The following is a 27,678-nucleotide window of genomic DNA, read 5'->3' as shown; positions in this document are numbered from 1 at the left end:
GTCTCTTCTGAAATAAGATGATTTAATAAATCTCATGGCTTTGCACATGTGCGAAATCACTGTTGGTCATCTATTCGCAAAAACAAATGCTACAGTATTTTGTTTGATTCCATGCCCGATTTAGTCCATCGTCACTCGATTTGTTGACATAACCTTTGAGAGAAAAAAAGTAGACACTAAAGTAGCACTTATTTCATACAGGTATAGAAAAATGACGCTGCCAATGTTGAGAAAACAAGTAAAAAGTTAGAGGCCGATAAAACTTTTACTCCGTGAGTGTTGTTCTGACGTTATGAAAATGTTTCTGTCATGTTTTATGTTATCTTTCTTGCGTTCATTGTTTATAAACTGTGATAACCATAGTTTAAACCTAAGAATTTCACACTGCGCCAGGAAACGACAGTTATCACCTTTTTTGGTACAAATGTAGCCATATATAACTTCTTCACTCTCTCTGTCAGGCTTGAATAAGAAACACGATGGAGTGCAAGAGAAGATACGGTAAAAGTCACACATGAAAAAACCTTATGAACTGTTTGGGACTCTTATGAACTGTGGGGACTGTTGAAGAAACTAAGCTCGATTAAAACACAAAGTAGTGCTCTTAATATTTTGCATCGCAAATTGTTATTTATTTATTTTTATTTATTTATTTATTTATTTATTTATTTATTTATTTATTTATTTATTTATTTATTTATTTATTTTGTTTTTGTGAAAATACTTTATCATTTATTAACCGAGGGCAAACCCGTCTTCAGAATCTAAAAATTTATTTCAGAGAAACGGCTGCTGATGTTGATTCTTTGTTTGAGAAAAGAATAGAAGTACATCAAATCAAGAAGCACTTAATGTGAAAAAGGTTCATTGTCAAACATGGAAATTAAAACTTTCAAAGAGAAAATAACTACAAAATTTCCTCGCTTGCTAGATTTCTACTCACAGTTTGGCTTTGCATTAGGTGCTAGATGTGCAAAATATATTTATAAAGATTTGAAGACAGAAAATGCAAGAAAAATGTACTGCTGCTCTAACAAAGAGCTATACAAGCGATATTGATTGACTTGATCAGAAACTCGACATGAATGTTCATAAGTAAACACTACAGACCACTTTCCCACAACCAAAGGTTGCAATTGATTTATTATTTAACATTTATTATACCCTTTGGTGAAAATGTTTTCCCAAATCTAAGAAAAGTCTCGAAAATTTTGCCAACAACTGCAGTTCTGTTGCTAGTTGTGAAAGGTCTTCACAAACTTAAAATTAATTCTCATATATAGCCTACTTGGGAACCTCAGTGAATCCGAAACGACTGATTAATTTGTCAACGCCAAGTACTGAAAGAGAAGTGTTTAATACCTGGAATTTTGATAGTTTAATTGGTGCAATTGCACCAGCAAAAGCAGGAAAAGTTCGTATATAATGTATCCACGAATACCATAACGCTGGGTAGCCATTCGAGATCTAGTAAAGAATATGTAGTTTTATGAACGAGTAATATATATTTGGAAATTTATTTATCAATCCGTTTCGTAAATCCACGTGCCCTGTAAATAGCAGGATCTTCGCATATATCATTGGGTTCAGCACTCTGCAAGATTACAACTGATTGTGATTAAGTAGGTCATACTTTATTAGCTCCAGATTTATACTTGTGATATTGAAAGATGTTATAACGGGTGAAGGTGAAGACGCAAAAAGAGTTTTTGACCCCGGCCGATGGGAACTCTTATTATCCCCCTGGTTAGAGGAGGTGGGGGGAGGAGGCTAGAAGCTTATAGGAGGAAATATTGTTGGGAAAGGGTATCTTTCCTAAACAGTTTCCTTATACATGTACATTAGTTTCCTCGGTTTTCATTTCATCAGCCAAATAAATTTATTGTTTTTCGATGGATGCATGTCGTGGTCTACTGTACATTGCATGAATTCTTTATGGAAAACAACCGTGAAGTTCTTGACAGCAGAAAGCCTCGTCAAAGCAGGACACCGACCGGCCACGGTCGAGACCTGCGGAGTAGCACCCTGAGCAATCAATGATCTATTATTATTATCATGGTGATCGTCTGGTTGTTACGCCAACGAAACTGATAAACACTTCATCTTGAATTATGCTTATAAGCTTTAACCCTTTATAAAATCCATGCGCAGTTAACACGTATCAGCATCAAAAGTTAATTACAGTGTTATTAATTGTACTTTTAACCATCGCAGTGTAAAAACAAAGCTAAATGCAATATCGTTCGTAACTTCCGTTGTGTTTTCAATTAAGAGAGCTCCAAATAAGAATCATTTTGATGAGTTTCGAAAACACATAATCACAGAATGTTCTGGTGTGATGAAACGCTAATTAAGTCAGCCTGTCTGACTGACTTGGATAAAAGAACACTTTTCGTCATAATGCACAATGTGTTATGATTAATGGTTATTGAGAATGAATTTTTCATCAGTACAAATGATCATATAAGAATATAAAACTTATGTTTAAATCATTACAAAATTCAGTAATACGTCCGTCCCATCTTCATACCATTGGTATGCGAGCCTATTTTATGAGGTGGGAGGAGTTTACTAGCAAAGGAATGTACATACAGTACATTTGATTCACGCAGACTCTTAAAAAACACGAAATAGTTTTATATACCGAATTGCAATACGATTGCAATATTACATGAAAATAGAACTTTCTTGAATAGCAGAATAATTCGGCATTAAGTACAGTTTTGAAAACATCAGATAAGACGTCATTTTCCTGCAGGGTAATGTAGTGAGCGAGCCACACGAATACTTTCGGACACTTTCTGAGCAACTGCTGAGGCACCTGAACAGTTGCCACCGAATAAGTTATTGAACGCGACCCTGCTGAGTCACGGTGAGCTGCTGCTGACTGACTGAGACCCTGAAGGAGGCCCTGCCTGGACCCTGGGTAGGAAACGTAGCAGTAGTGACAGGGTAGTCAGTGCGAGGTGCGCCTCTCTTAGGGAAAGAGGTGATAAAGTCTCGTTGGAGGTTTGCGAGACGGAGACGTGAGGTGACAAAAAAGTGACAGCATAATGACAACACCGAAAGTCCGTAAGATCGTTCTCACGACGAATAATATCCTGGAGATGGAAGAATTGATTCGGAAGGCAGGACAGACGACGACAGAGGAGGTACGGCATATTTAGGCTATAGGCCAGTTCTGCCATAGCCTCTCTTCCTTTTAGATACCATGTTAGGTTGTTTATTCTCGACCACCCCTTACTTGGCTTTAGGTGTCTTGTTTTCTGATATACAACGTTATATGCTTTTTATCATTCGTAGATTGGTGTTATGGGGAAGGTGTCGCGTGTTGGGATATCATTTGATGCATGACTGTCGTGAAATATCTATACTGTATTAAATATTGATGATGTCCAGTCGTAGACGAACGTGTAATATTGAAATGAAACCTTAGCCAAGGAGCACATGTCAAGTCAAAATGACATTAGGCTTGGCCAGCATAGGCTGTTTTGGGATACATTGATTTAAACCATGAATGTACATGTCAGTGCCATGCGTTGTCTTGCTTTCAAATGGAATGCGGGCAGCCAGTACGTTGTCACTAGGCAAACTCGCATTGCCCATGTTTGTGGTGGCAATGTCAGCATGCTCTTCCATTCGTAACTCTTGCTAATTAACGCATCTGCTAATTTATTGCAGGATAGGGTATCTTATTTGGTAGACTAGTGGTTTTTGTTGAGTGTGTGGTGGGCTAATTACATAAGTAAAGCATGAGATGTTACTGGTGACCAAATTCTAGTCTTTAAAGTGCACATTCCCAGCATTCAGTGTTTCTTTTGTTTCCAACAGTATATAGTCATATTATTGGCTTTGATTGGCTCTCTGTTAGCAAGATAACATGCCGGTTGGCAATAAACAACTTTAGTGACTTTTCCACATTTGGAATGAATTTCCTGGGAAAGATTGCTTTTCAATTTACAAGGCAAAAATTGCATGTTAGTTTACAATGTAGTACAAATGTCATAAATTTCCATTAGCAGTGGGTGGTTAATAATTACTCAATAATGGGTAAACTGCAGAGGAAGAGAAATGCTATTTTGGCTTGGGGAATATAAAATCTATGGAATGCTGGGATTCATCATAACCAGACCTAATGTCTGGGTCCAGTTCAGATTGGGGGCCTTACTCGGTAATATCTGCAGAATATTAAGCATAAATTGTTTTTCAGAGTTTGAAAAAACTCTAAAAATGATTGATTTGTCTAATATTTAAAATATTGGTTGCTGAACTTATTACAACCCCCCACCCCACCCCTAAATTTAACAGCAGCGTGGAACCACTGTCAGAAACCAGTGTTTTTGGTGGCAACATGCAAAGGAAATCCTCAAAAATAATCAGGGTTGCTTAACCCATTACAACCATCCCCCCCCCCCATCTAATTATAATTGGGGACCACTTTCAGATACCAAGGTGTTTTGGAGGGGACACCTGAAAACTATTTAAATACAGGGATGCATCTTAATCAAACTTTCTGTAACCTAACCTAACTTAGGGTCCCTGTCATTCCTCCTTGACTGCCAGGTCACTGCTAATCATAGTTTGAAATACAAGGGTTTATCCTAATATATCTATCATAACTTGGCCACCTGGCCCAGGGCCAAAACTCGTTACCTAACCTGACCTAGGGCACCATGAATTTTAGACAGTATAACCATTCTTACATGTCTGGGTTATTTGTTTGGAAGTACAAAGATACTTGGATGCCTAATCCATACCAATTTCTATATCAGACATGAATGAATGATAGTCATTTTGATGATATTTCCAAAGGAAGTGTAGGGCCAGGTAAATACAGTACTAAAGATGTAAAGGCTTGCATCTTTTTCTAAGTGCATTTTTACTTTATTGCATTTTTGGACATTGGAAGGTAGCAGATGCTTGGAGTTAGCATATAGATGTGGCAGTTCATCTATTTGTGACATTTCTATGCTAGCACTTTTCAGGTGCAATTTTATTGTTTTTTATTATAACCAGGTAAATAATTAACCATTTCAATCAGCATTTTCCGCATAAAACATCATAAAATTTTGTTTACATTCCCAGTCTATGCTAAAATCCTTATTTAGTACCTGGATACTCAAAGATTGAAAAAAATGGCCATATTTTCATGAGACAAACTTTCATAATAGCAGCCGGGTAAACATTATGATGTTAAGGTTAGATCTCAGTATTATTATTATTATTACAGAACATTATATTATTATTATTATTATATTTTCAATCACACTATATTGATTACTCATCAATATTATTATTATTATTATTATATTTTTATTATTATTATAATTATTATCATTATTACATCCATTGTTGTTATACCAATGAATATAAACACTTTATTATCATTTTACACATTTAACTATGGTTTAAGTGCTGGTTATGACCAGAATATAAACAAAATGTGAGGGGTTAGGCGGACATTTTGAATGCTAGAAGGCCAAGCGCACTCAATTTTTTCAAATTTTCACAAAAAAATTCTAAAGAGTAGGGCCAGAAACTTAGTTTAAATCAATATCTTTCTTAGAAGCAGAGTAATGAATGCTAGACTTTGAGGGCAATTTACTCATTTTTTAAAAGTGGCAACCTTTAACTACATTGAGCACTTAATAGGTTTTAACTTTCAATCAGCCAAAACATCATAAAATTTTATGCTAAAAGTACCTGGATACTCAAAGATTGAGGCCATATTTCATGAGTTTCATAATAGCAGCCGGGTAAGAAGTGTTAATTCTACTATTATACTACAGAACATGTATTACCTGAACACCTGAATTACCCACCTGACCAGCCTGAACATAACCCTACTCATTTAACTACATTGTTAAAAAATTTTAACTGCCAGCGTTACCAACGCTGCAGGTAAACATTGTTTACTGAGTTACCTGCCCACCCATGGCAACCCTGCTATCTGCACCGGTCGGCAGAAACTCCCCCTCCCTTCCAATCGCATTTTGTTCGCTCGCCTGACAGGATGCATCCCGTTGCTAGCGAACTTTATTGGTCTCTCAGCCCGACCCCCCACATAGGTTGTGAGAGTGATTTAATTTACCTTGGCTTCTTTTGGATTACGTTTTGGACTTCTCTTTGGAATTGTTGGAACCTGAGACATTGACGAATTCGGTTGTAATTATGGACTCCACGGCTAAAGACAAGAATTCCTCCACCAACCAGAAACCATCCTCAGCTGCCTCGCCCCCCGATCAACCTGCCAGAGATGTAGAGAAAAAGCTTTGATCTTGCTCAGCCTGCAAAAGAAGGATGAGTACCCTCAAACATGATGGACATTTTCTATGCGTTAGGTGTAGGAAAGTTTTGTGTAGTGTAGATAAGAGATGTGATGAATGTAGGGACTGGTCGAACGACCAGATGGAAGCATATGTCAAGCACAGAAACTCGTTAGCTTCTAAGAGTAAACGCAAGTTACCTATTAAACCTAAAGTTGAAGAATCTGAGGACTTGGAGTCAGTACTTTTTAGGAAATTAGAGGATAGGTTATCATCAAGTATGACTAGTTTGTTTACAGACTTAATGGGAAAATTGAGTGAAAGTAGGGAAATTAGTAATAGGGAACAAAGTGCTAATCTTTCTTTTTCAGCTCCCGTGTCTGTTCCTGAACCAGCCCTAACGGGTGCTGGGGGTTATGGAGATTCGCAGGCCAAAAAGGTAGAATCTGCCGGCTCCCCTGGCGTGGAACCGACAGTGTTAGCAGCAGATTCCCCCCTTTCCCCTAAAAGAGTAAGTGGTGATCAGAAACTAGTTTTAGGAGAGACAAAGACAGTTAGGGATCTCAAAGTAGATGTACTGGAGAAGTTCCAAGGTAAACTTCCCTCGGGTTCTGAGTTCAGTCCCCCTAGGTCTGTTTCCCCCCTGGATCCATCCGAGATATTGTTCCCTTCCAGTAATTCTAGCTGATTTAAATCGAACAAGTCAGTTATAGGATCGGGAGATAATAGTTTAGAGATGTCCTCGTCGTCCAAGGTTCCTTTTCCGACGGGATCGAACTCGGATCCGCAAGCTGGAGGCAGTGCAATGGCCTACACACCTTATAATGTGGCAGAGTATAATGCGGATTTCTTAGGCCTTTCTCAAGGGTACAGAGTTCTGCTACGACAATGTTTTTTTTTAGGTTTCTCAAACATAAGGGACCATGTCATTAAGAACTTTCCTGAGTTTTCAGATTTGTTTTTGGATCACCAAGGTGGGAGTAAATCTATTTATTTTCTTTCGTTGGAAAAGATGTCTTCATCTCATTCTAATGCTTCTTTTTCGTTGTTTCCCCCCATTTTGGATACTATCTTTCCTTCCTTGCCTTCTAAACAACCTTCTCACGACACCTCCTTGCCTCTCTTTCCGAGTCACACTTCGGTACCTCTTTCGATAACTATGGCTGTAAGTTCACAATCTCGAGTTCCGGGAGCTCCCCCCTACAGTGTCTCGCCTATTCGCACAACACACTTCTCGAGCTTCTGAGCATCCGCATGCGGAATTGGAGAAGGTAGCTATATTGGAGTTATCTAGACCAAAAGGGCTGAGTAACGAGATTGTGAGTGGGGAGCAAGCGCACTCTAGAATATGGCAAGAAATGCAATTGGTTCCTCAATTTCCTCCAGGATTACCTTCCTCTTTGTACCTGCAGCTGTTCAACACAGGTGACAGTAATCACTCATTCGTTACTGCAGTAACCAGCGTCTTATTTCCAACGTTAACTACTACGCTTAGTGTGGGACAGACAGGTGTTTCTGCGACCTGTCCGACTTCCTCAATTGCGGGTCCGGTGGTGGTCCCGGGTGTGACTCCTTCTTTTACTTTACTTCTACTTCTATGACTTTTATTCCTCCAGGTCAGAAGATCACAGGTACGACGGGTGGAGTATTTGGTGTTGGGTCAGTTTCGGGTCAGGTGCCGGGTCTTCTGGGTTCATTGGATCAATTTTCTTATCCGGTTTCATTCGGTGTTTCCGCGACTGCAGTTTCTAGTACTTTCATGAAGAGGGATTCCCCTGTCCAGGGTGGTATTGCAGGCCACCCCCACCTAGGGTTGGGGGTTGTACCTCCGGCTGGTGCTAAGACAGGTAGTCTGGCTGCGTCATCCTCCCATTGTGGATTAGGGGTTACACAACCAGGTTTGACAAAAGTAGGTAACTTAGGTGAAGGTATACACGGTGCGGGTGTGGCGCAGAGTCAAATGACTCAGTCAGCTGATATGGGGGCTCTTAATGGTAGGGGGGCCGGGGTTTAGCACAGCCTTTTTCGGCTGGCTCAGGTGTTTCACACACATTGACAGCTAGGGAAGATAAGGCTCCGGAAGAGGTAGGGCCTTGTTCTCCAGGTTCGGGTATGCCAGGGTTGGGTTCTCTCTGTCTCTCCGCTCCACATCGACCGGAAGACAAAGAAAACGAGAATTCAGTGGATGACGATCGCCCTCTGTCAGAATCTAGTTTTCAGTATTCAGGAGACAGCAAATACAAGCGAACAATTGAGTTCATTCACCATTTGTTTCCGCAGTCCAGGATTGCTGTGGAGCTGAACAAGACTTGCCAGTCCATGTTCGAAGAGTTATACTCTACCAAGCCGGCAGTGGTAAAGACATCGTATAAACTCCCTTGGTTTGGTAGAGTGGATCAGGCATTGAGGGAGGCGGATGCGCGGTTGGCTCTGACAGTAGCAGAAGGAAGACAGGATTCTACTCTGCTTCCTAAGAGGAAACCATTGTATGGTATTGCAGGTAATCCTGCGGCTGGGTCTAGGGTTCCGCTGAATGAATCTGCAGAGGCACTCCTTTCTAGGGTACCTGCAGCTACAAGACAGGTACAGGCAGTCCCCGGTTAACAGCGGGCTCCAGTTAACAGCGATCCAGATCCGGTTTTATGGGGCTTTAGGCGAAATCGCCGCGATAAAAAATCTGCGCTCTAACCCCAAAATTGTCGAGCGGCGATTTTCAGTTAATCAAGAAACGGAAAATTCACATTCTATGTGGATGCGTGCTGGCAGGACCCGGTGCGCCCTCTGTGTCGGGAGAAGGAAATAAGAAGAGGAGGGACCTTTACCTGAGTGGACCTTGGTGCAAGAGGAGGTGCAAAATCTGTTGAAGAAATGGCCAGCCATGGTGGACCTATTTGCCACCAGGATGATCCGTTGTCAATTACCAAATTTGACTTTTCCCTGGTAAAAGGTCGGCAGATGGCGGATCCAATGTCCTGCAGGTCGGATGTGATGCTGCATCCTTGGGACAATCTCCAGAAGTACCAGAGGAGTGGGTTTTGATGTTGATGCATTCCCACCATTCGTTCTCAATCCAGCATGATACAGCAGGTCCTGACAAAACTAAGGAACAGCAGGAATACACAGATGACACTGATAGCGCCATTCAGGCCACAAAGACCCTGGTCAAGTTAAAAATCAGAAATGCTAGAAAACGATGCTGTCCGAACCTCCGATTACCCTACCACTAAGGAAGGATTTACTCAAACAACCACACTTCCTTCGCTTCCACAAGAACCTGTCCATGCTGAAGCTAGCTGCATGGAAACTATCCAGCAAGCAGCACGAAATTCTGGTCTCTCTAAGGCAGTGGTTCAACAGTTTTCCTTTTGCCTAAGGAAATCAACTAGAAAATTGTACCAAGTAAGATGGGCCCTTTTAGAACTATGCAAGACTTTAGATGGTGTAGATCACAAGGACACAGAATTTCCTGCCCTACGAAGACAGAGTAGCAGACTTCTTATTATCCCTCTCAGGAAATCTAAAACATATCATATTCAACAATTGCAGGATATAGGTCAATGCTCGTAAGTACTTTCAGGTTCCACCTTCCTGGAATTATCGGGTAGTAGAATCTTACACGACCTGCTTAGGTCTTTCAAGATCGAGAGACCTGTGGCCAAAGGCCTATCGGGAGGAATCGATCAATGTCCGAGAACTTCAGGCTCCTCCGTGGGATTTAGTGCAGCAGTTTTGAAAGTATTAAGTTCTCAAGTGTTCGAACCTCTAGAGAAATTAACATTGAGGGAATTAACTAAAAAAATCTGTATTATTCTTGGTATCGCTGGCAGCGGAGCCTGCAGGTCGGAAGGATAAGAGAAATTCAGGCTGTATCAAGGAAAATATCCTGCACAGACAAGGATATTTTTCTCTTGCTGTCCGATCTTCTTGAATTCAGAGCAAAGTCGGAATCGGAAGGTAACCTTTGCCAAGGCGTTTAACAGTTACCTCACTCGTACCAAGAAGATTTCATCGCAGGAGAAGAGTCAGAAATGCTCCTCTGTCCTGTGTGTGTGCTAAAACACTGGATTTATAGAATCTGCGCACCAAGTCGAGAGACCTGTTACCGCTTCAGGCTCTCCGTGATTTAGCAGCAGTTTTGACCTGGCAGCACCTGTATCACAAACTCTCTTTGTCTTCCCGAGAAACCCATCTCAGCCATTATCTAAGAATGCGGTTAGTTTCTTCATTAGAGAAGTTATCTATGAAGCTGGCAAAAAACTCTCTTTGTCGATCCTTCTAAGATCGCCAGGTCATGATTCCCCTTCCGCCCAGAGCACATAGCATTAGGAGTATGGCAACATCAGCAGCATTCCTTAAGAACTTTTCAGTTTTGGCAATTATGGAGGCAGCAACGTGGAAGTCAACGTCAGTTTTTACCTCATTCTATTTAAGAGACGTTCAATTCACGTCGGAAGAAGGTTTTTCGCTTGGTCCGTTTGTGGCAGCAAACGCGATTTTGCAATAAATGGCTTGTATATTAGCTTAGGACTAGTATATAGGATATAGTATTAAAAAAAAAAAAATTTTCCTTTATATCAGTTGCCAAAAAAATTGTTATGGTTGGTAGTTGTCAGAGGTTGTTTTGTCATTGGGTACTAAGTCAGGTAAGGAGTAACCATGGAGCAACTAACACCTAGAGGACGCACACACTCCGCACCGGCAATCTTCAAGGAGCATCGTGAAAGAACCCTTGGAACTTCCCCTCCATACATGAGAGGCTACAATAGCCACACGGGAGGTATCAGTTCCACCTCCATACATGAGAGGTATGATATACCACATGGGAGGTTAGATTGACAGGGACGAGACTCAGACTTACGAGATTGACGATGAGGTACTCTCCCCTTCAAACCATCTCACCGGATGATTAGACCAGAGGTGAGTAATCGGACAGAACATAAGTAGGTGTAACTGAGTTACCTGCTTTTCCACAAAAGTAGGTCGGGCTGACATTGATTGATCCCTCCACTGTGTAATGTTGTTAATCGGGCTAATTTAGGTGTTCAGGAAGTGTAGTGCAATATGAAGTTTTCATAATAAAACTAATATTGTAATACTTACCTTAACACCTGAATGATTCCCACCCTCCTTTCCCCACATCAATTTTGACCTTGAATAAAGCAATTGACGAAATTGGGTCGTGTTGGCACACACCTGTCAGCGTTGCCAACCGTTTGTTATGATAGCTCAAGTGACAAGATTTTACCTGCAGCGTTGGTAACACTGGCTGTTAAAATTCCCACTATAGTGGGATGGGTAATTGAGAGTTGTTCAGGCTAATGGGATTAAGGGCTAATTCAGGTATTCAGGTAAGTATTACAATATTAGTTTTATTATATGAAAACTTCATACATCCATCCATCCATATGACATGATCTAATGTAAATATCCCAGTTAATGATTTTATAATACAGTACATATAAAAGTAGACATTATAAGCAAATGGCAAAACAAATGGAATGAAGAACCTGAAAGTAATAAGTTGAAGCAAATAAAACATGGAGTTAAAAAATGGAGTTCATCATGCTAAAGAGAGACATGTGCAGGTAATTCTAGCACGTCTCCAAACAGCCCACACTCGTATGACACGTGGATGCTTAATGAGCAGCCCATATGAACCAGTGATAACAACAGTTAAGCATGTGTTATGCAAATGCCTAAAATACAGCTAATATCGGTTATCAACTTTTGGAAATGGATTGATTGGTGAAGCTTTATCAAAGTGTGTAACATTTTCAGCTGACTAAATTTTGATATTCATAGTAAATGTAAATTAATTGATAAAGTATAAAAAGTAATGTATGAAAATACAAAATCCCACGTGCAAAAAAAATCCAAATTTCAAAAAATCTTAAGTTATTTAGAACTTTATCATTACAGGCAGTCACTGGTTATCAGCGATTTTTGGGGCTTGTCAGTGCCAATAAGTGCTGAAAACCAGCGATTTTCAGTTGTCAGCACCTCTGTTAGGTATGTATCGGTGCCAATAAGCAGAAATCGGCGCATATCGGCACCGAAAATTGCCAATTTTCATTGCCAGACAGGCACCGAAAAACCGGATCGCCTATAACCGGGGACTGCCTGTACTCAGTTATATTTATTTATTTATTGTACTGATGAAGCTTGAGTAAATGTATTTAGTGTGTGCATATGTTCTAGTGTGGAAGCATATGCCTTTTTGCATATTTTTAAAATTTCATTATTCATTCATCATTTAGTCCCAGTACTTAGCCTATGGCTTAGGCCTGGTACTCCATTTCATTTTAATCCTTCGGGCCAGCCCTATGAGAGCTGGTAATCAGCTCAGTGGTCTGGTCAAACTATTTTATTATTTTATTAATAATAATTTTTCAACTGCAATGCATTTTCCCCTTATGTATTATGTATGTATGAAGTAGTTATGTGCTTCAAAGGTTTTTTATCATATAACTTGGAAAAATTAGGTAAAGTCAATCTTAGTTGTAAGCAATTTCTTTTGCTAGATTAAAAGTATTTCCTAAGTTAAAATGTTTCATTTCTAGTTACGGGGAAGCATCAAAACCACACTTAACAACTGGGATGGTTGCAAAGATGATGCTGAAAACGGTGAAGTACTCAGAATTCAACGAAGTATAAATAATCAGCCAAGTGAAGATGGATCGTGGACTAAAACTACAGTAAAGCTTTTCTTGAGTAACAATGAGTCAAGTCAGGTTGAAGATGCCATTAAAACAGGTAAGTGTGAAGAAAAAGGATTTTTTTTTTTTTGTAATTATCTTGTAAGAGGTCATTATAACAGTACCATTGTTTTTCGTATGGAAGGAACCTCAAATAAGAAAAAATGCTGACATAGTAAGAGGTTCCCAGTGTTGGGTGTTGAGGACAGGAGTCTGACTAATAAATCACCTTTCATATTTTTACAAAGGAGCATTCAGAGATCCTGAGGACATTTTTCCCAGAGTCATATGGCAGCTGCTCCTTTGTAGAAAAAAAAAAAAAAAAAAAAAAAACATCCCACCTTAAGTTCATTGTCAGATTTAGGTTGGGAAACTAGTTTCAGGGCTGCCAGTTCATTTCCCTCTTTTGCTTCCTTCCCAACTGTTGAAGTCCAACTCATGTTCATGATTGTCTGGTTAGATGAAGGTGATTTCCCAGCCAAGCCCCTATCTTCAGACCATGTTCTAAAACCTGACTCCCCCAATTCTCTTTAATAGTGGGGACTGTTGGAGGCCTGGGCCTAGAGCTTAACCATTCATCCATGTGATGATAAGTTCTGCCTACTACCTGGTTTCTATGCTTTGACTGGAAATAAATTTTCATGTGCTAATGCTCAGAACCAGGCTGCTGACATTTCCAGGTGATGATTAACTGTTCCATCAGCCTCGTGCCATTACCCAAATTGTTGGAAACTCAACAGAGCTTCATCTCACATATTATTTTGGAACATTGCTAATCAGTTCCTTGAGACAAAATGTCCCACCTAAAGAGTTAGTCCCCTAATTTAAATATGAGGCTTTATATTTCTTTTTTCTCATTTTATCCATAACCACTCCACATTTGTCCTTTAAACAAAATGAAAAGTGTAGATTTGTAGATGAATGGGTGGAGTTCTCTCTCTCACTCAGTACATACACACTGTAGGAACCTTTTACAAGCTTCAATGACCAAACCAGCTGTTGCCAAAGGGCAATGCAGATTTCATAAAAATTTGCCATATTCCATGTAAGTGGCTCTCCAGCTGCATAAAATCTAAAAAATTGGCAGAAAAAAGACTCTAGCTCCTGTGCTCAGACCCCATTGCTTCTTCCCACAAGGTTTCATTTTTCTATTACAACCGTAACCATGAAGAGCATGCAGCAGTTACTATAAAAAATGACTTTTCATATAAGTAACTTACCAAGTACAGTAAACCCCCCCTATTCATGTTCTCACGATTCGCGGACTCTCCTATTCACAGGTTTCTCTGTGGAACATATATACACATTATTCGCAGAAAATTCACCCATTTGCAATATTTTTCACTGAGAAATATTTACTAATTATTGTATTTTCATATAATTTTCATGACTAAATGCACTTTTTGTGACAAAACTATTAAAATACTCAGGTACCCAGGCAGTGCTTGAGTTACGATAATTAGCCTTACGATAATTTGATTTTGGGATGGGGTAAGCAATTAATACTGATACAACAATATTTATGAAATATTTTCAAATTTCGTGCCAGCACAGGCAGCAGCATACAATTAGGCAGCGAGAGAGACCAAATTAGAATAGACCAACTTTTTTTCATCCATCTCTTTATCCCATCTTCTAGTTAAAAAAGTAAAAGAGAGTGATGAAAGTATTGTTAGTAACGTTATATTCTTGCGTAAATGCATACAGCCATAAACAACCAAACGAGACACTTTTGTTTTGCTTATAACCAAATTCAGATAACAACAGCCGTTTTGCTAGTATTTCAGCCATCGTACGGTAGTAAACAATTAACGTAGTTATGTTACAAATGACGTTAAGTAGAATAGTACTGATATACTTTCACATTATACCCTTATTTGCTATGGATAAAACATCAGCAAGGAAATATAATGCTAAATTTAAGCTGCAGGTTGTAGTTGAAGCTGAGAAAACAATGTTCAAGCTGCCAATGACTATAAATTATCATGCATCAGCAGCATGGATGAAACTCGACCGTAATTAAAATTGGAGAGAAAGTACTTTAATCAAAACTACCAGGCATGAAAGAACACATCACTGCTGTTTGTATGCTGATAAACGACAAATATGTAAAGCTTGTATTACAATGAAATCAAGTGGAAATAGCAAACAGAATTGATTTTTTTTTTTTTTTCTTCATAAAAACGCCCCCAACTGGCCAACGTCATCTATTAATGGAAAAATAGCTAAATTAATTTCACAATGAGACGTATTTAAGTTATATTTCGACTTAAAAACATTTTGTATAGTGAAAAATATCCTTGCCCCATAAAAATAGAGTATCTGGAGATTCATTTTGCCAACTAGAAGCAAGAAAAGCACTCTGAACTGAGTTAAATACAGCAAAATAAACTTACCGCGTAATTGATTTCCAAACCAAAACATTGATCACTATGATTGCAATTTATAATACAAAAGTAATGTAAGAATATATACAATATTATTGGATACAGTGAAGTAAAGCATAACATTGTAAAAGATGCATACAGGCAGTCCCCGGTTAAAGGCGGGCTCAGTTAACGGCGATCCAGTTTTACGGGGCTTGTGTAGCAATGAAAATTGTCAATTTTTGGTACCGAAATTCGCTAACTTTCACTTATCGGCGCCGATAATTGGGTATTGGCACCGATATGTACCTAACAGAGGCACCAATAACCGAAAATCGCCGAATTTTGGTTAGCTGAGATTTTCTGTTATCATTAGCAGAGATTTTCTGTTATCATCACACCCTCAGAGTGGAACCCCTGCCAATAACCGGGGACTGCCTGTATTCATTGTGTTGATGTTTGTATAATACGATATTAATATGTGAATATAGAATACAGTATAATGTAGGCTAGGCTACTGTATATGTATATGATATACCATAGTACTGTATAGGCTAAGCTAATTCTTGTTTGTTATTCAATATCTCTTTGTATTGAATTATAATAAGTCAATCTGCATGAACCTCCAGAATTAGCTGATATTAATAATTACTATACCATATATGTATAGAATATACTTATAGTGTAGGCTAGGCTGCCATATATGTATATATGGTGCTGAATACCATAATCTAGGCAAGGCTATATTCAAGATACGTCCTTTCTGACAAACGATGGGTTTTTTGGAACCTAACCCCATCATAAGTAGGAAAATACCTGGTATAAGCATTTTTAGAGTGTTTTTGTGTGTTTGAACTATCAAAATAGGCAGTTCTAAGTGTTTTTTTAAGGGTTTTAAGTATTCGCGGATTTTAGCTATTCGCGGGGGGCATGTGGTACGCATCCCCCGTAAATACAGGGTGTTTACTGTAATTACATAGCTAAAGTATCTACCTCGCATGGCAACTTTTTTTTAATTTCGCAGTAGCGCTTCTTTATTGTTTTACCTAGGTGACAGACCCTGCCCATTATCAGGGAACACCGGAACAACTTGGCAGCCATTAAATAATTCGTTTCTGCCTCCCATGGTGTAAACATCGCACCATTTGCAGCAGCTTTTGTTGGATTTTGCCATTGTTATTTCATATTATTGGTGAAGTACAAATTGTTTTGTTTTGGTTAGCACAGACTATAATCAGTCTTTTGTAAGGAATTGGACCAATTTTCAACAAATTAGTCATAATATGTCAGATTCTAGTGGATCTAGTGTCTGCTAGTGTAGTGGGGTAGGCTGTAAGGCTAGGTTAATTAAAGCCTGCTACGATTCTCATACGAACTGCACTAAATGTAGGGGCAAGGTTGCAGTCTGGATAATACTTGTATTGAATGTGCAGTGTGGGATAGTATTCAATGGAAAGTTTTGAACTCTCATTTAGACGGGTTAGAGAGAGATAGGAAAAGGAAGGCAGTTTCTAGAGCTGAGAAACACTCTTAGCTTAGAGGCTACACCTAGGCCTAGCTTAGAGGTCAGCCCTATTACTCTCCCTTCGTCTCCTATTCCTACTTTCTCTCCTAATACTGGCCCTCCTACTGAACTTCATTTTACTCCTGTGCCTGGCTTCCTTGCTTTTGATCCTGATACCATCGCCAGTATCGAAGCTAGATTTGATAAGAAGCTTAATTTAATGGTAAGTACCACTGCTGAGTTGGGGGCCAGTATTTAAGTGATTTTGCAAAAAGTGTTCACGGAAAAAGTTCAAAGTGATAGTGCAGTGCAGGTGGAGGAGGTGGCTACTCATCCCGTCAGTTCTCTTAGGGAGAAGACATACCAAAAGTCCAAGGGAGGCTGAGGGGGTTTACCCACAGGTAGTCACCCCTTCAACAGTCCCAGGTGTCAGTAGACAGCCATTGGAAAGGCTTGTCCAGGGATGTGCATGGCTTGTCCTCAAGCTCGTCCGACGATTGCAGCACAGACAGGAAGCACCGTAGACGTAACCTGGACTCTTCCCGTCCTTTTAAGTGCTCTTCTGCAAGCCTCGGTCATGAGTCAAGTGCCTGATAAGAAGTACAAGCATTCTCTTTGCAGTCCCAGGCCTTCATACAGTTACTCAGTGGACCCTTATGTGTCCACTTCGGTCTGCAAGCACCCACACCTGTCTGCTTTGGACAGTCCAGAGAACATCTCACCTGTCTGCTCGACTCTCGTCCACAAGCGCCCACACCTGGCTCCCATGCGCCCGACTTTCAGACATTCTGTGCTGCTTTCCGAGCACCCAGCACCAGCTACCAAGTGCCCAGCTCCTGCTCACGGGCATCCATCATCTGCTTCATCTTCCCAGAGACTGCAGTCTCCTTCGCCTTCTCCAATCAGATCTTCTGCTTCATCTCCTTTGTCTGTGAACCCAGTCGATCCTACTCTGGCTCCAATTAAACATCAGTTGACACAAATTATAGACCTGAAGAAAGCTCCTCCGGCTCCTAAGCCTGTTGAGGATGACAACCTGTCTCCGATTTCTTCAGAAAAAGAGGTCGAACCAGAACTTGCATCTCCTTCAGCATTTACTGCCTTATTGAGATATTTGATGGCGAACTTTCCTTCTTTTTTCGTCCCAGCTACCCCGTCTTCGCCAGCCTCGATGTTCTTAATGAGGAACCAGGCAGATGACAGTGCACGTTTCCCCAAGATGGTTCTTTCCTCCTCTTCTAGGAAGTCATTTAAAGAAATGGAAGATTGCCTTTCTGCCAAAAGAGACCAGGGTAAAGCGTCTTTCACTTTTCCTCCTTTTCACAGGAGGTACTTGTCATACGTGACTGTGGAAGCTCCTTCTTTAGGAGTCGCTGCCTCCTCCCAAGGGGATTTCTTTGGTTTGGTTGACTCATCATTCGGGTTTTGCTTCAGCCAAGGTTATGTTCTCGTCCGCAGAACTCGATCATATGGTAAAGGACATTTTCAGAGTTTTTGGAGTCGTAAGTTTCCTTGATTGGATAGTGGGCGCATTAGTCAAGAAGATCGTTAGAGGTGGCTCGCTTGAGCTTTCTGCTTTCATTACCCTGGGGCTACTCAAGAAATGAGAGCTCTGGTGCTCCTTCACGTCCAAGGGGGTTACCCAGTTGCAAAAGTCAGCTCTGGTATTTTCAACGCTGGACGAGAATCACCTCTTTCCTCAAGATATGGTGAAGGAAATAGCCACAGATATGCAGAAAAAGACAACTCAGTATTTGCTGACCCAGTCTTCAAGGAACCCCAAGGAACAGTCTTCCTCTCTTCAATACTGGACCATCTTCCCCCTCCAGCAACATCCCTTTCGTGGAGGGAGAACTAGAATGTCTTTCAGGGCCCATCCAACAGTCGGTTTTGCATCCATGAACACTAGATGTACCTCTGCCAAGTCAGTGCAGAAAAAGTGAGTCAGAAGTCCTCCATGTACCAGTAGGAGCCAGACTTCTGGAGCTTTGGGAGAAGTGGCTGATAAGAGGAGCAGAGCCTTGGATTGTCAAGGTTCTAAAGGAGGGCCACGTTATTCCATTCTTGGAAAGCCCACCATTGGTCACTTCTCTCATAGAATTGACAGCGTACTCAGCAGGCTCCGAGATACATTCAACCCTTCTGGAGGAAGTCTCTTCCCTTATACAGAAAAGAGCCATAGAGGATGTTCAGAACAACAACACAGAGAGATTTTACAATCGTCTCTTCATGGTTCCCAAAACATCAGGGATTTGGAGACCAGTCCACGATTTAAGCGCCCTCAGTCATTTCATCTTAAAGACAAAATTCAACATGGAGACGAGCTTAAATAACAATAAAGCTGAATGAACAAGGACTTCTTGAGCCTTGATCCTGAGCTTGGAGAGGTGTTCTGTAAAATTTCCAAATAAGCATGGGAGATAACCTGATGAACCCAACAGGAAATCTAATTTTTAAGTCTTTTGAGATTTTTGAGGCAGATATGCAGGAGAAATCTGAGGTCTTGGATCTGCTGAAGAAAGATCCTGATGGCTTCCAGCAGGCAGGGGGTTTTCCTCATCCAAAGAGATATATTAGGAGAAACTAGCATAGACGGTAATTAGCTTGGGTATTGCAGATCTTCATGGTGCGGTAGCCTAGATTATTGAGCTTTATTACTATAAGGTGAGACAGGAATAATAAATTAATATGAATTCAACATTTACCTTTTTAGGTTTAGGCTTGAATCATACACAAAAGCCTATATCTACTCGTTGATTACTGATTCTAATTTGATATGTTGAAATGCATTAATACCATCAACATGCTCTAGAAACGTGAAAAAAAAATTTCCAGAAATAGGAAATTAGGATTAGCATAATTTTATTTTGCATGTGTTTATCCAGTCAAGAAAAATTATGAAAAGTAGATTAAGAGGAAATACTGTACAATCAACCCCTGGTATTCATGGGGGATGTGTACAGAACGCCCCACGAATAGCTAAATTCTGTGAATACTTGACACCCTTCTAAAATGCTTAAAACTTCCCATTTTGGTAGTTCAAACTCCAAAAAATCCCTCTAAAAATGCTTATACCTGAGTATTTTTAATAGTTTTATCACAAAAAATGCATAAAGTCACAAAAATTATATGAAAATACAATAATTAGTGAATATTTCTCTATGAAAAATACTAAGAATAAGCAGATTTTCTGCAAATGATGTGTATGTGCATACGTTCCACAGAAAAATCCGTGAATAGGTGAAGCCACGAATCAGGAACCGTGAGTAGGCTGGGATCCACTGTATACATTCTGGAATAACATTAGATAGGGTTTTTGAGTGGGATTGAAAACATTTATAGAATTTTTAGTTATTTAGTGATGAATCTACTGCGGGAAGGAAATTGGAAAACTAATATTCCCATTTATCAAGGCCTTACAGACAATCTAAATATTTCCTTGACTAGCAACACAATCTAATGTGATAAGGCAGTGCATATAATCAAAATATTTCTTTGACAAGCTACACAGCATAATGTGGTTAGGCTAGCTAGACAAACCATGAAAGGCACACTTGCTACAATGCCAGATGGATCGTGTTTCTTTGATGCAAAAAACAGTCAGTATTTAATGGCAGTGAAAGTGACTCCAGCTAAATTCAGAAAAGAGATACCAGAAATTAACCCAAAATGGTATGCTAGTTCTACACGTTACAGTATTATCAAGAATCCTTAACAAATAATAAGGTTCACAGTCTCAATGAACTTTTCATCATTTGCTTACCCAGTTCGGGCTACAACTTAACCACCTGACCAATTTTTATAAAATGGTCTAGTGGGAATAGAAGTGTTGTTGAAGATTAAACTCTTGGCCAGAAGTGTTTTCCCCTGGAAAATGTAGTGTTTGACCATTTGCACAAAAAAAAAAGGGATACAGGTGGATTTTGAGACAAAAAATTTAGTGTTATATTTAAAAATACTGTTATATTTAGAAATGCTGGTGTGTGAGAGAAATTTGCCTTAGGGAATGGACTTAACCCCCTCAAGTTTATTATAGTTTTGCGTTGCTATTCTTAGCCATTTTTATTTTATTTCCCAATCTTGATAAATTGATAAATAGGGAGGGTTGGTTGAAGGCTAAGGCATACTTAAAGAAATGGATGAAAAACAGTAAAACTGGATTACTCAAAAGAACTAGGGGAACAAAATTATATGAAATGAGCTAGAAACACCTGGTAAAGACCATTAAAAACAGCAACCCCAACTGGGGAATAATCCCAGAAATTGATGATTACGTTGGCTGTATGCCAGCTTGGGCTCTTGTTCTTGGGCCATCCGTAACAGATGATGCTACTTGTAGTGAGAAGAAAAAGAGGTGATAAAAGTAAAATGAAAATGACAGGTAGGGTTACAAACCCATCTAAACTGTACAATACCAGTCAGTAAGAGAGAAGGATCAATAGCAGAAAGTTATGGTATAGGTAAAGAGAACTGGAAAGGAAAGCAAAAAATTTATAGATTTCATTTTTGAGATGAACGAACAAAATTAAAAGTAAGAGAAATAAAAAAAAAACTAAGATAGCCTCTCAGAGCTGAGTACCAAATTTATTGGAAAAATTATTTATAAGTCCATAGTCGTCATTAGTAGTATAATACCAAGAAGGAATCGCAGGAGTTGGTAGTTAGAGAAGAAAAATAGAGAACAGCAGTCTTTAAAAATGAGCTGCATTTGTGTTTTGGAAAGGTAAGGCAAGTCCACAGTTGTCATTAGTAGTATAATACCAAGAAGGAATTGCTTGAGTTGGTAGGTAGAGAAGAAATAAAGAACAACTGTCATTGGCAAAGGTAAGGCTTAAAGCACTTGAGTATGACTACTCCTCCCTCAACAAAGTTTCCAATGATTTTTTTTTCTTATTTAAAAACATACGTTGTCTTTCACTGTAACAGTTACAAACTGTAAATGCTTGTGACGGTGCTCTCTCAGCCAACATTTGCTGGATTGCTGGAGGGAGATGTTGAAAGGTTTAGGGAAGGAAATGTAAAGATAAGATGGGAAGTAAGTTTTTGAGTTTTGAATGTGGTTTTGGGTGGAAGAAATAGTGATGGAGAAATAGGAGCACTTGCTTTCAGTTTTGGAGTGTAGCCCACCTTTTTTCTTGATGTTTATGAAAGTAGTTTTGGTGTTGGGTATGTTTGGGAGGTGGCATATTGCCTATCACCCTTGTTACTCTGTTGAGTCTTGCACTACAACGTATCTTCCAAGTACTGTGAGGGAATGCACAGTTGGGGCAATTTCTTGCAATGGTTTTTTCCCCTCTTATAGACATCAGGTGATCTTTGGTGCATGCTCCATATCTCTCCTTGCCTGTGCAGCATTTGTTGTGATTGTCTTATTTATGGCACCTGTTGCAACATAGTTGCTTAATGGTATAGAGCCCCATATACCTAGGGAAATATGTTTCCTCTGAAAGTAGCTGTTGACTTTTTCTGTTGGGTTTCAGGACTTTACAATGCTTCGCTGGACCTCCATGATTTTCTTCAGCCAAAGAATTAGGTCAGGGGCTGGGAAGTCAGGTGATTTCAAATTTTATTTTTCTCACTGTTAGCAGATCAAGCAGCTGAAAAACAGAAATTCTGCAGTTTCTTTGGGTGTAGGTGTGAATTCAAATTGGATTTGCCTGAAATAATTAACCCTGGTTGTTGGCTTTTCTTTGCTGTAACAGCAAGTTTGCTGTCACCTACCCCTTGGCAGTCAGCCTAAAATTTGGGAGCTACAAGGTTCAAGGATTGGGTTAGGTTTCTCGTAACCTTTTGCACTGTCCCAGCTATTGTCCATCCCATGGTGTCAGATTCTGTTTGTCACAGAAGTGTGAGGGTGCTGAAACTTTTGAGGTCTTTGGGGTTCAGAAGCTTTTGCAGGAACATCTTGGGGTCAAAGGGGTGGCAAAATCATCTTCCTCCATCCTAGAGGGCACAGAAGCTGTCTGGGGATCTTAAGGAACACAGGGACTTTTTCCGTGTCTCAATAGGTGCAGTGTTTCCTTCTTGAGTCCTTGAAGGGCCAGAACTAATCAGATATTTCAGCATAGAAACTCATCCTTTAGTCGTTGGGCTTTTAGTTTGTTAATAAGTCATTCCACGAGGCTCTGGTCAATCCACTTGATTGGAAAATTATCCTGGTGTTTTGTCCAAAGGATCTCTTGACATGGATCTATCACATGATGTAGTGTTATCAGTCTCCTTATTCTCATAGACAGTGATTTCATAGTCCAAATTAGTGGTACTGGCTTCACATTCTGGGCAGGAACAGTTTCCCACAAGTGGTTTTCCATCAATAAATAAAAATTTGGTTGTTGGCCATCAGCGCCACTTTTTAGATACAGTTAGCTTTTGTAGTAGTTTTGATGGTAGACCACTCTCACACCTTTATATTAAACCAAACCAGCCCCATAGTGCACAGAGCCCTAGTGGTCTCCCCTTGGTGCATATAGCCCTAGTGGCATTGTCACAGTTTGTGAATTCAGTATTAGCAACAATATTGCATTTGGCAAGTTTAGAATAATTTAAAGATTGTTATTGTACAGATCTTCAGTTCACATAAGATTGGTTACCTTCTGACCTCTGTAAATTGAAAATTTTATGGCATACAGTATGTGATCAGCAACCTCCTCACTAGGGAGGTCCCTCACTTTGCCTATATAACTATCACTTCTGATATTCATTTGGAAGGTGCTGCTAATTCAAAGTGGTTGCCTCTTTTGGTCTCTGCAGGATTAGGTATAGTTAAACCTTTGTGTGTTAAGAATCATAACATTTACACGTATAATATAAAGGTTATTTGCATGAAACAAAATTCTTACTTCACCAGATAGTCTTAGAGATAATGTAGAAGATACAAGAAGTTTCATATTCTGCAATATATTTGCAAGTTTAATGGGACATATAGTAGAACTGTTAAAGTGAAGTCATGACCTCTTATTAACATTAACTTGGAGATGATCTAGTGTACATTTGAGTATCCAGTAGATTAAAATCACTATCATGAACACTGATATTCAAAGCCTTTTATTTGTTATTTTTACTGTACAGGAGATCACAAATGGCACCCTTGTAATATTGCTGTTCTTTCCATTTCAGTAATAACTGGATTACAACTGCCTAGAATTGATACTGTTATTGTTACTCCACCTGATGTTAGTGATGACGCAACTCTCCAGTATTTAGAACCTGTATGGCGAGCATTAGAGGAGGCTGTGGCAAATGGAACCGTTGTTGACATTGGTTTGGCTGATGTCTCGGCACGCCTTTTTATGGAGTTGTATGAATGGGCAGAGGTAGGGAAAAATACTCAAGTTTTTCATGCACCTGTATCTTGTAATTGATATTAAAACAGATTAAACTAACTGCTGGACTGGTGTTCTTTACATAAGAGTGTGCCTTATTGAGTAAAAACCCATCTCCAATTGATCTCATACATCTGACCAAGTATGGAGGACAGTACTTAAAATCAAACATGTTGTGAATGATTGCCCAATTTTCAACCAAAAACAATTATCAAGCATTGGAAAAAATTCTTGAAAGAAATAGTCTAAATCTTCAACAGCTTTAGTTTATCCAAACACAGTATTGTATGTTTAAGGAGTTGCAGTGCATTAGGCAGGATCTAGTGAAATAATTAAGAACAAACCATATGGACCAGCCCTCTGATAATTCATAGATATCTGATTAAACCAAGTATTAATACATTACAGTAGTTAATTATTCCATGGTCTCAAAGTCATTTTCATTTCGAATTTTTCAATTCAGGTGAAACCTTCAACAGTCCAGGTCAGTCTTTCATCGTGTTGCATGGTACCACCAGAACTTAATTCCTTTGCTCAACAACATGATGTGCAGGTGCTTACCCACAGTGACCCAGCAGGTATGTTACTAGTAACTGTTAATATAAGATCTGTCTCCCGATCTTTTGTCATCTAAAATAGAATAAATAGCTATATCCCAGTTCGGGACTACAGTAGTAAATTCTATGATGGGTCCTAATCTTGAAACCATGTTCTTTTAGCAGAATTTTATATATTTATTTATTTATTTATTTTAATAGCTATATCCCAGTTCGGGACTACAGTAGTAATTTCTATGATGGGTCCTAATCTTGAAACCATGTTCTTTTAGCAGAATTTTATATATTTATTTATTTATTTATTTTAGTTTTCTTTTTTGTTTTTTTCTTTTTAATCAAATTTATATGTAGTTCTGTTTAGCAGAATTTTATTTTTAATTTTTATAACACTATAAAAGTGAAAAGATCACATTTAGTATTCGTCATCAGTGACCCTGGTAGTTGTGATGCCAGATAACCCACAATCAGATCAAAAAATGTTCCTATCAAAACATAACATGTTAGTGATATATCGGGGATCATCAAGGAATCTATCATAAAAAAAATCATCTCTGAAATAGTGAATTGAAAGTTATAATTAAATTAACAAACAAACATTTGAAGTTTTACAATTTTACACATCACTAAAGTTACTTCCATGAATAAAGTGACTTGTGTACTTGGGAAAATTTGGGGAAAGAATTAAAGAAATGGGAAAAGGAAAGAAAATAGGAAAGGGAGAGAGGGAAGAAGAGTAAAAAATAAAGATGAGGGGAAATGAAGAGAGTTGGTATAAAGAGAGAAGGTGAAGAAATTCCCAACGAAAATACAAAGGGAAGTGGTTCTAAGCTGTACAGGGAAGGGAGAAAGAATCTAGAATAGCAGAACAAAAGAGTAATAGTAAAAAGGATGTACAAGTGTAAGTATTGTACAGTAATGGGAAAGGAGAGAAGTAACAAGGAAGAAATTTAGTTATTGGGAGGCTGGACTAAGAAAGTAGAAAGGGAAATGAAAAGCACGAAAGGGCATTGAAAATGGGAAGCAAGAATTGAATAAAAACTTTAAAGGATACCTGGAGAGGATCATGGCTACAGCAGGGAAAAGAAGGGAAGAATTAGAGAACTGGGCTAATACTTGAAGAAAGATGACAAATAAATGAAGGTGAATGGAGTAGGAAATATTGAAACAAAGGGTAAATAAAATTGAGGAAAGATTAGGTATAGAATAGAAATAGAAAATAGAGAGAAACTGGCCATGTCATTGATTGAATGGGGATAATGTGCAGGGATATTATTAAAAATGTTTGCATATGTAATATGTGTATGGAAATATATATAAAATATATATTGCAATACACTCCCTGAACACCTGAATTAGCCCTGGTCACCTACCAGCCCAAACTACATCCCCATAGCTTTTACCCACTAAGTGGGTTATAAACTGTCAGCGTTACCAACGCTTACAGGAAAATCTAGTCAAATGAGTTACCTGAAGTACCGTTGGCAACACTGCTGCAAGTCCCAGCCGAGTGAGGCCGAGATACCCCAATTGCTTTTTGTTCGCCATGCTGTGTGGGTGTGTCCCACATCAGGTGAACTTTTGGTCATTTAGCCAGACCCCCATTCAAGAATTTGGACATCAGATCACAATTTGGACGTTTTCAACGCATTTTCTCCTGGATGGATACTTTATTGATAGGATTTGGAACTTCTCTCCCAATTTTGGCTTTGGACTTGTTTGGATAAGTCAAACAAGAAGACGTCGCCGTCTACTAGCGCCGATGCTTCCACTTTTTTTTTTTTTACATCTTCGATGACAGAGCCTTCTTCTGCTGGAGATGCCGACGCTCATCGGCCCTACACGTTCTGCAAGCGTAGGATGAGTACCCTCAAACACTATCGACATTCTGTTTGTGTTTTTATGTAGGAAGACACAGTGTAGTATCAGTCAGATAAGCGGCGAGTCTTGGTCGGTAGATCAAAAAGTTAGAGAACAAGTTACTAGCTGAGTATGTCTAGTCTATTTTTCTAGCTTTATGACTAAATTAACGGAAACTAGAGATAAGGATAGTAGTAATAGTGTTGTAGATACTAATTGTTCTCTTTCAGCCCCCCTGCCTGTTCCAGAACCAGCCCTAACGGGTGCCGGGGGTCATGGAGAACCGCAAACCTCGAAGGTAGGATCTGCCGGCCCCCCCGGCGCAGAGCAGGCAGTGTTGGCAGTAGATTTCCCCCTTTCCTCTAAAAGCGTAAGTTCTAAGGTGGATTTAGAATTAGGAATCACTCAGAAGGGTAGGAATTCTAATTAGGAAGTATTCAGGAAAAGTAGTTGAGCGTGGTCTTCTTTGGGTTTAGGTCTCATTTAGATCAATCGTCGGTTTTATTTCCTGCTTCGTGCTCTGTGCAACAAAGGTTTCCAGATCCGTGGAGGGTCATTCAGATTTGGTTTCTGATGTATCTGGTCCTGAATTTTTGTTTTTCCTTGAATACTCCTCCTTCGAAGGTTCCTTTTCCTTTGGGAGTTTAAAATCTGAACTAACTGGTCTTACCAAATTCTTCCATGAGGTTAAACCTGGGTTGCCAGTTAGGGATTTGTATAAAGTGGTCACCCTGGAAGAAACAGAAATAAACTGAGTTTCTTCCCTGGGAAAGAAAGGAAAAAACAGTTTCTTCCCCTAAAGAGGGAAAAAAGATAGGGAAATTATTCTCTGGCTCAGAGAGCTACACAGTCCTGCCTTTTATCTGAATTAATTGACAGTTTCCTGTCTTAACACTTGTGTAAACAATAAACTTTTAAACTGGCCATGGTTATCAAGCTTGTCATCCCATCTCCCTTTAACTGACAACATAGGTGGCTTTTAGAGTCTCACATACAGCATTTCCTGTGGTCACCCACCTGATTAAACATTCAGTGTGTACACAGTGCCTACAGGAAGACACATCTTAGCTTATCATGCAACCAGCCAACCCTTTTAAGATCTGACACTTAA

At 39.3% G+C, this 27,678-nt stretch overlaps 1 protein-coding gene across 1 annotated transcript in view; it reads left to right on the top strand.

Moving 5' to 3' along the window:
* The first annotated feature begins 2,746 nt into the window (after nt 1–2,746).
* Nucleotides 2,747–27,678, top strand: part of Gclm (Glutamate-cysteine ligase modifier subunit) — a 39,724-nt gene continuing 14,792 nt past the window's right edge. The window contains exons 1-4 of the mRNA XM_067089966.1: nt 2,747–3,152; nt 12,827–13,019; nt 23,948–24,144; nt 24,617–24,731. Coding sequence (XP_066946067.1) covers nt 3,054–3,152; nt 12,827–13,019; nt 23,948–24,144; nt 24,617–24,731 — 604 coding nt within the window. The 5' untranslated portion in view covers nt 2,747–3,053. The remainder of the gene's footprint in view (nt 3,153–12,826; nt 13,020–23,947; nt 24,145–24,616; nt 24,732–27,678) is intronic.

This window comes from Macrobrachium rosenbergii, chromosome 4, assembly GCF_040412425.1.
Source record: "Macrobrachium rosenbergii isolate ZJJX-2024 chromosome 4, ASM4041242v1, whole genome shotgun sequence".
In the NCBI taxonomy this organism is placed as follows: Eukaryota; Metazoa; Arthropoda; class Malacostraca; order Decapoda; family Palaemonidae; genus Macrobrachium; species Macrobrachium rosenbergii.
Note: the sequence above shows the minus strand (reverse complement) of the source record. Positions and strands in the feature narration are given on the sequence as shown.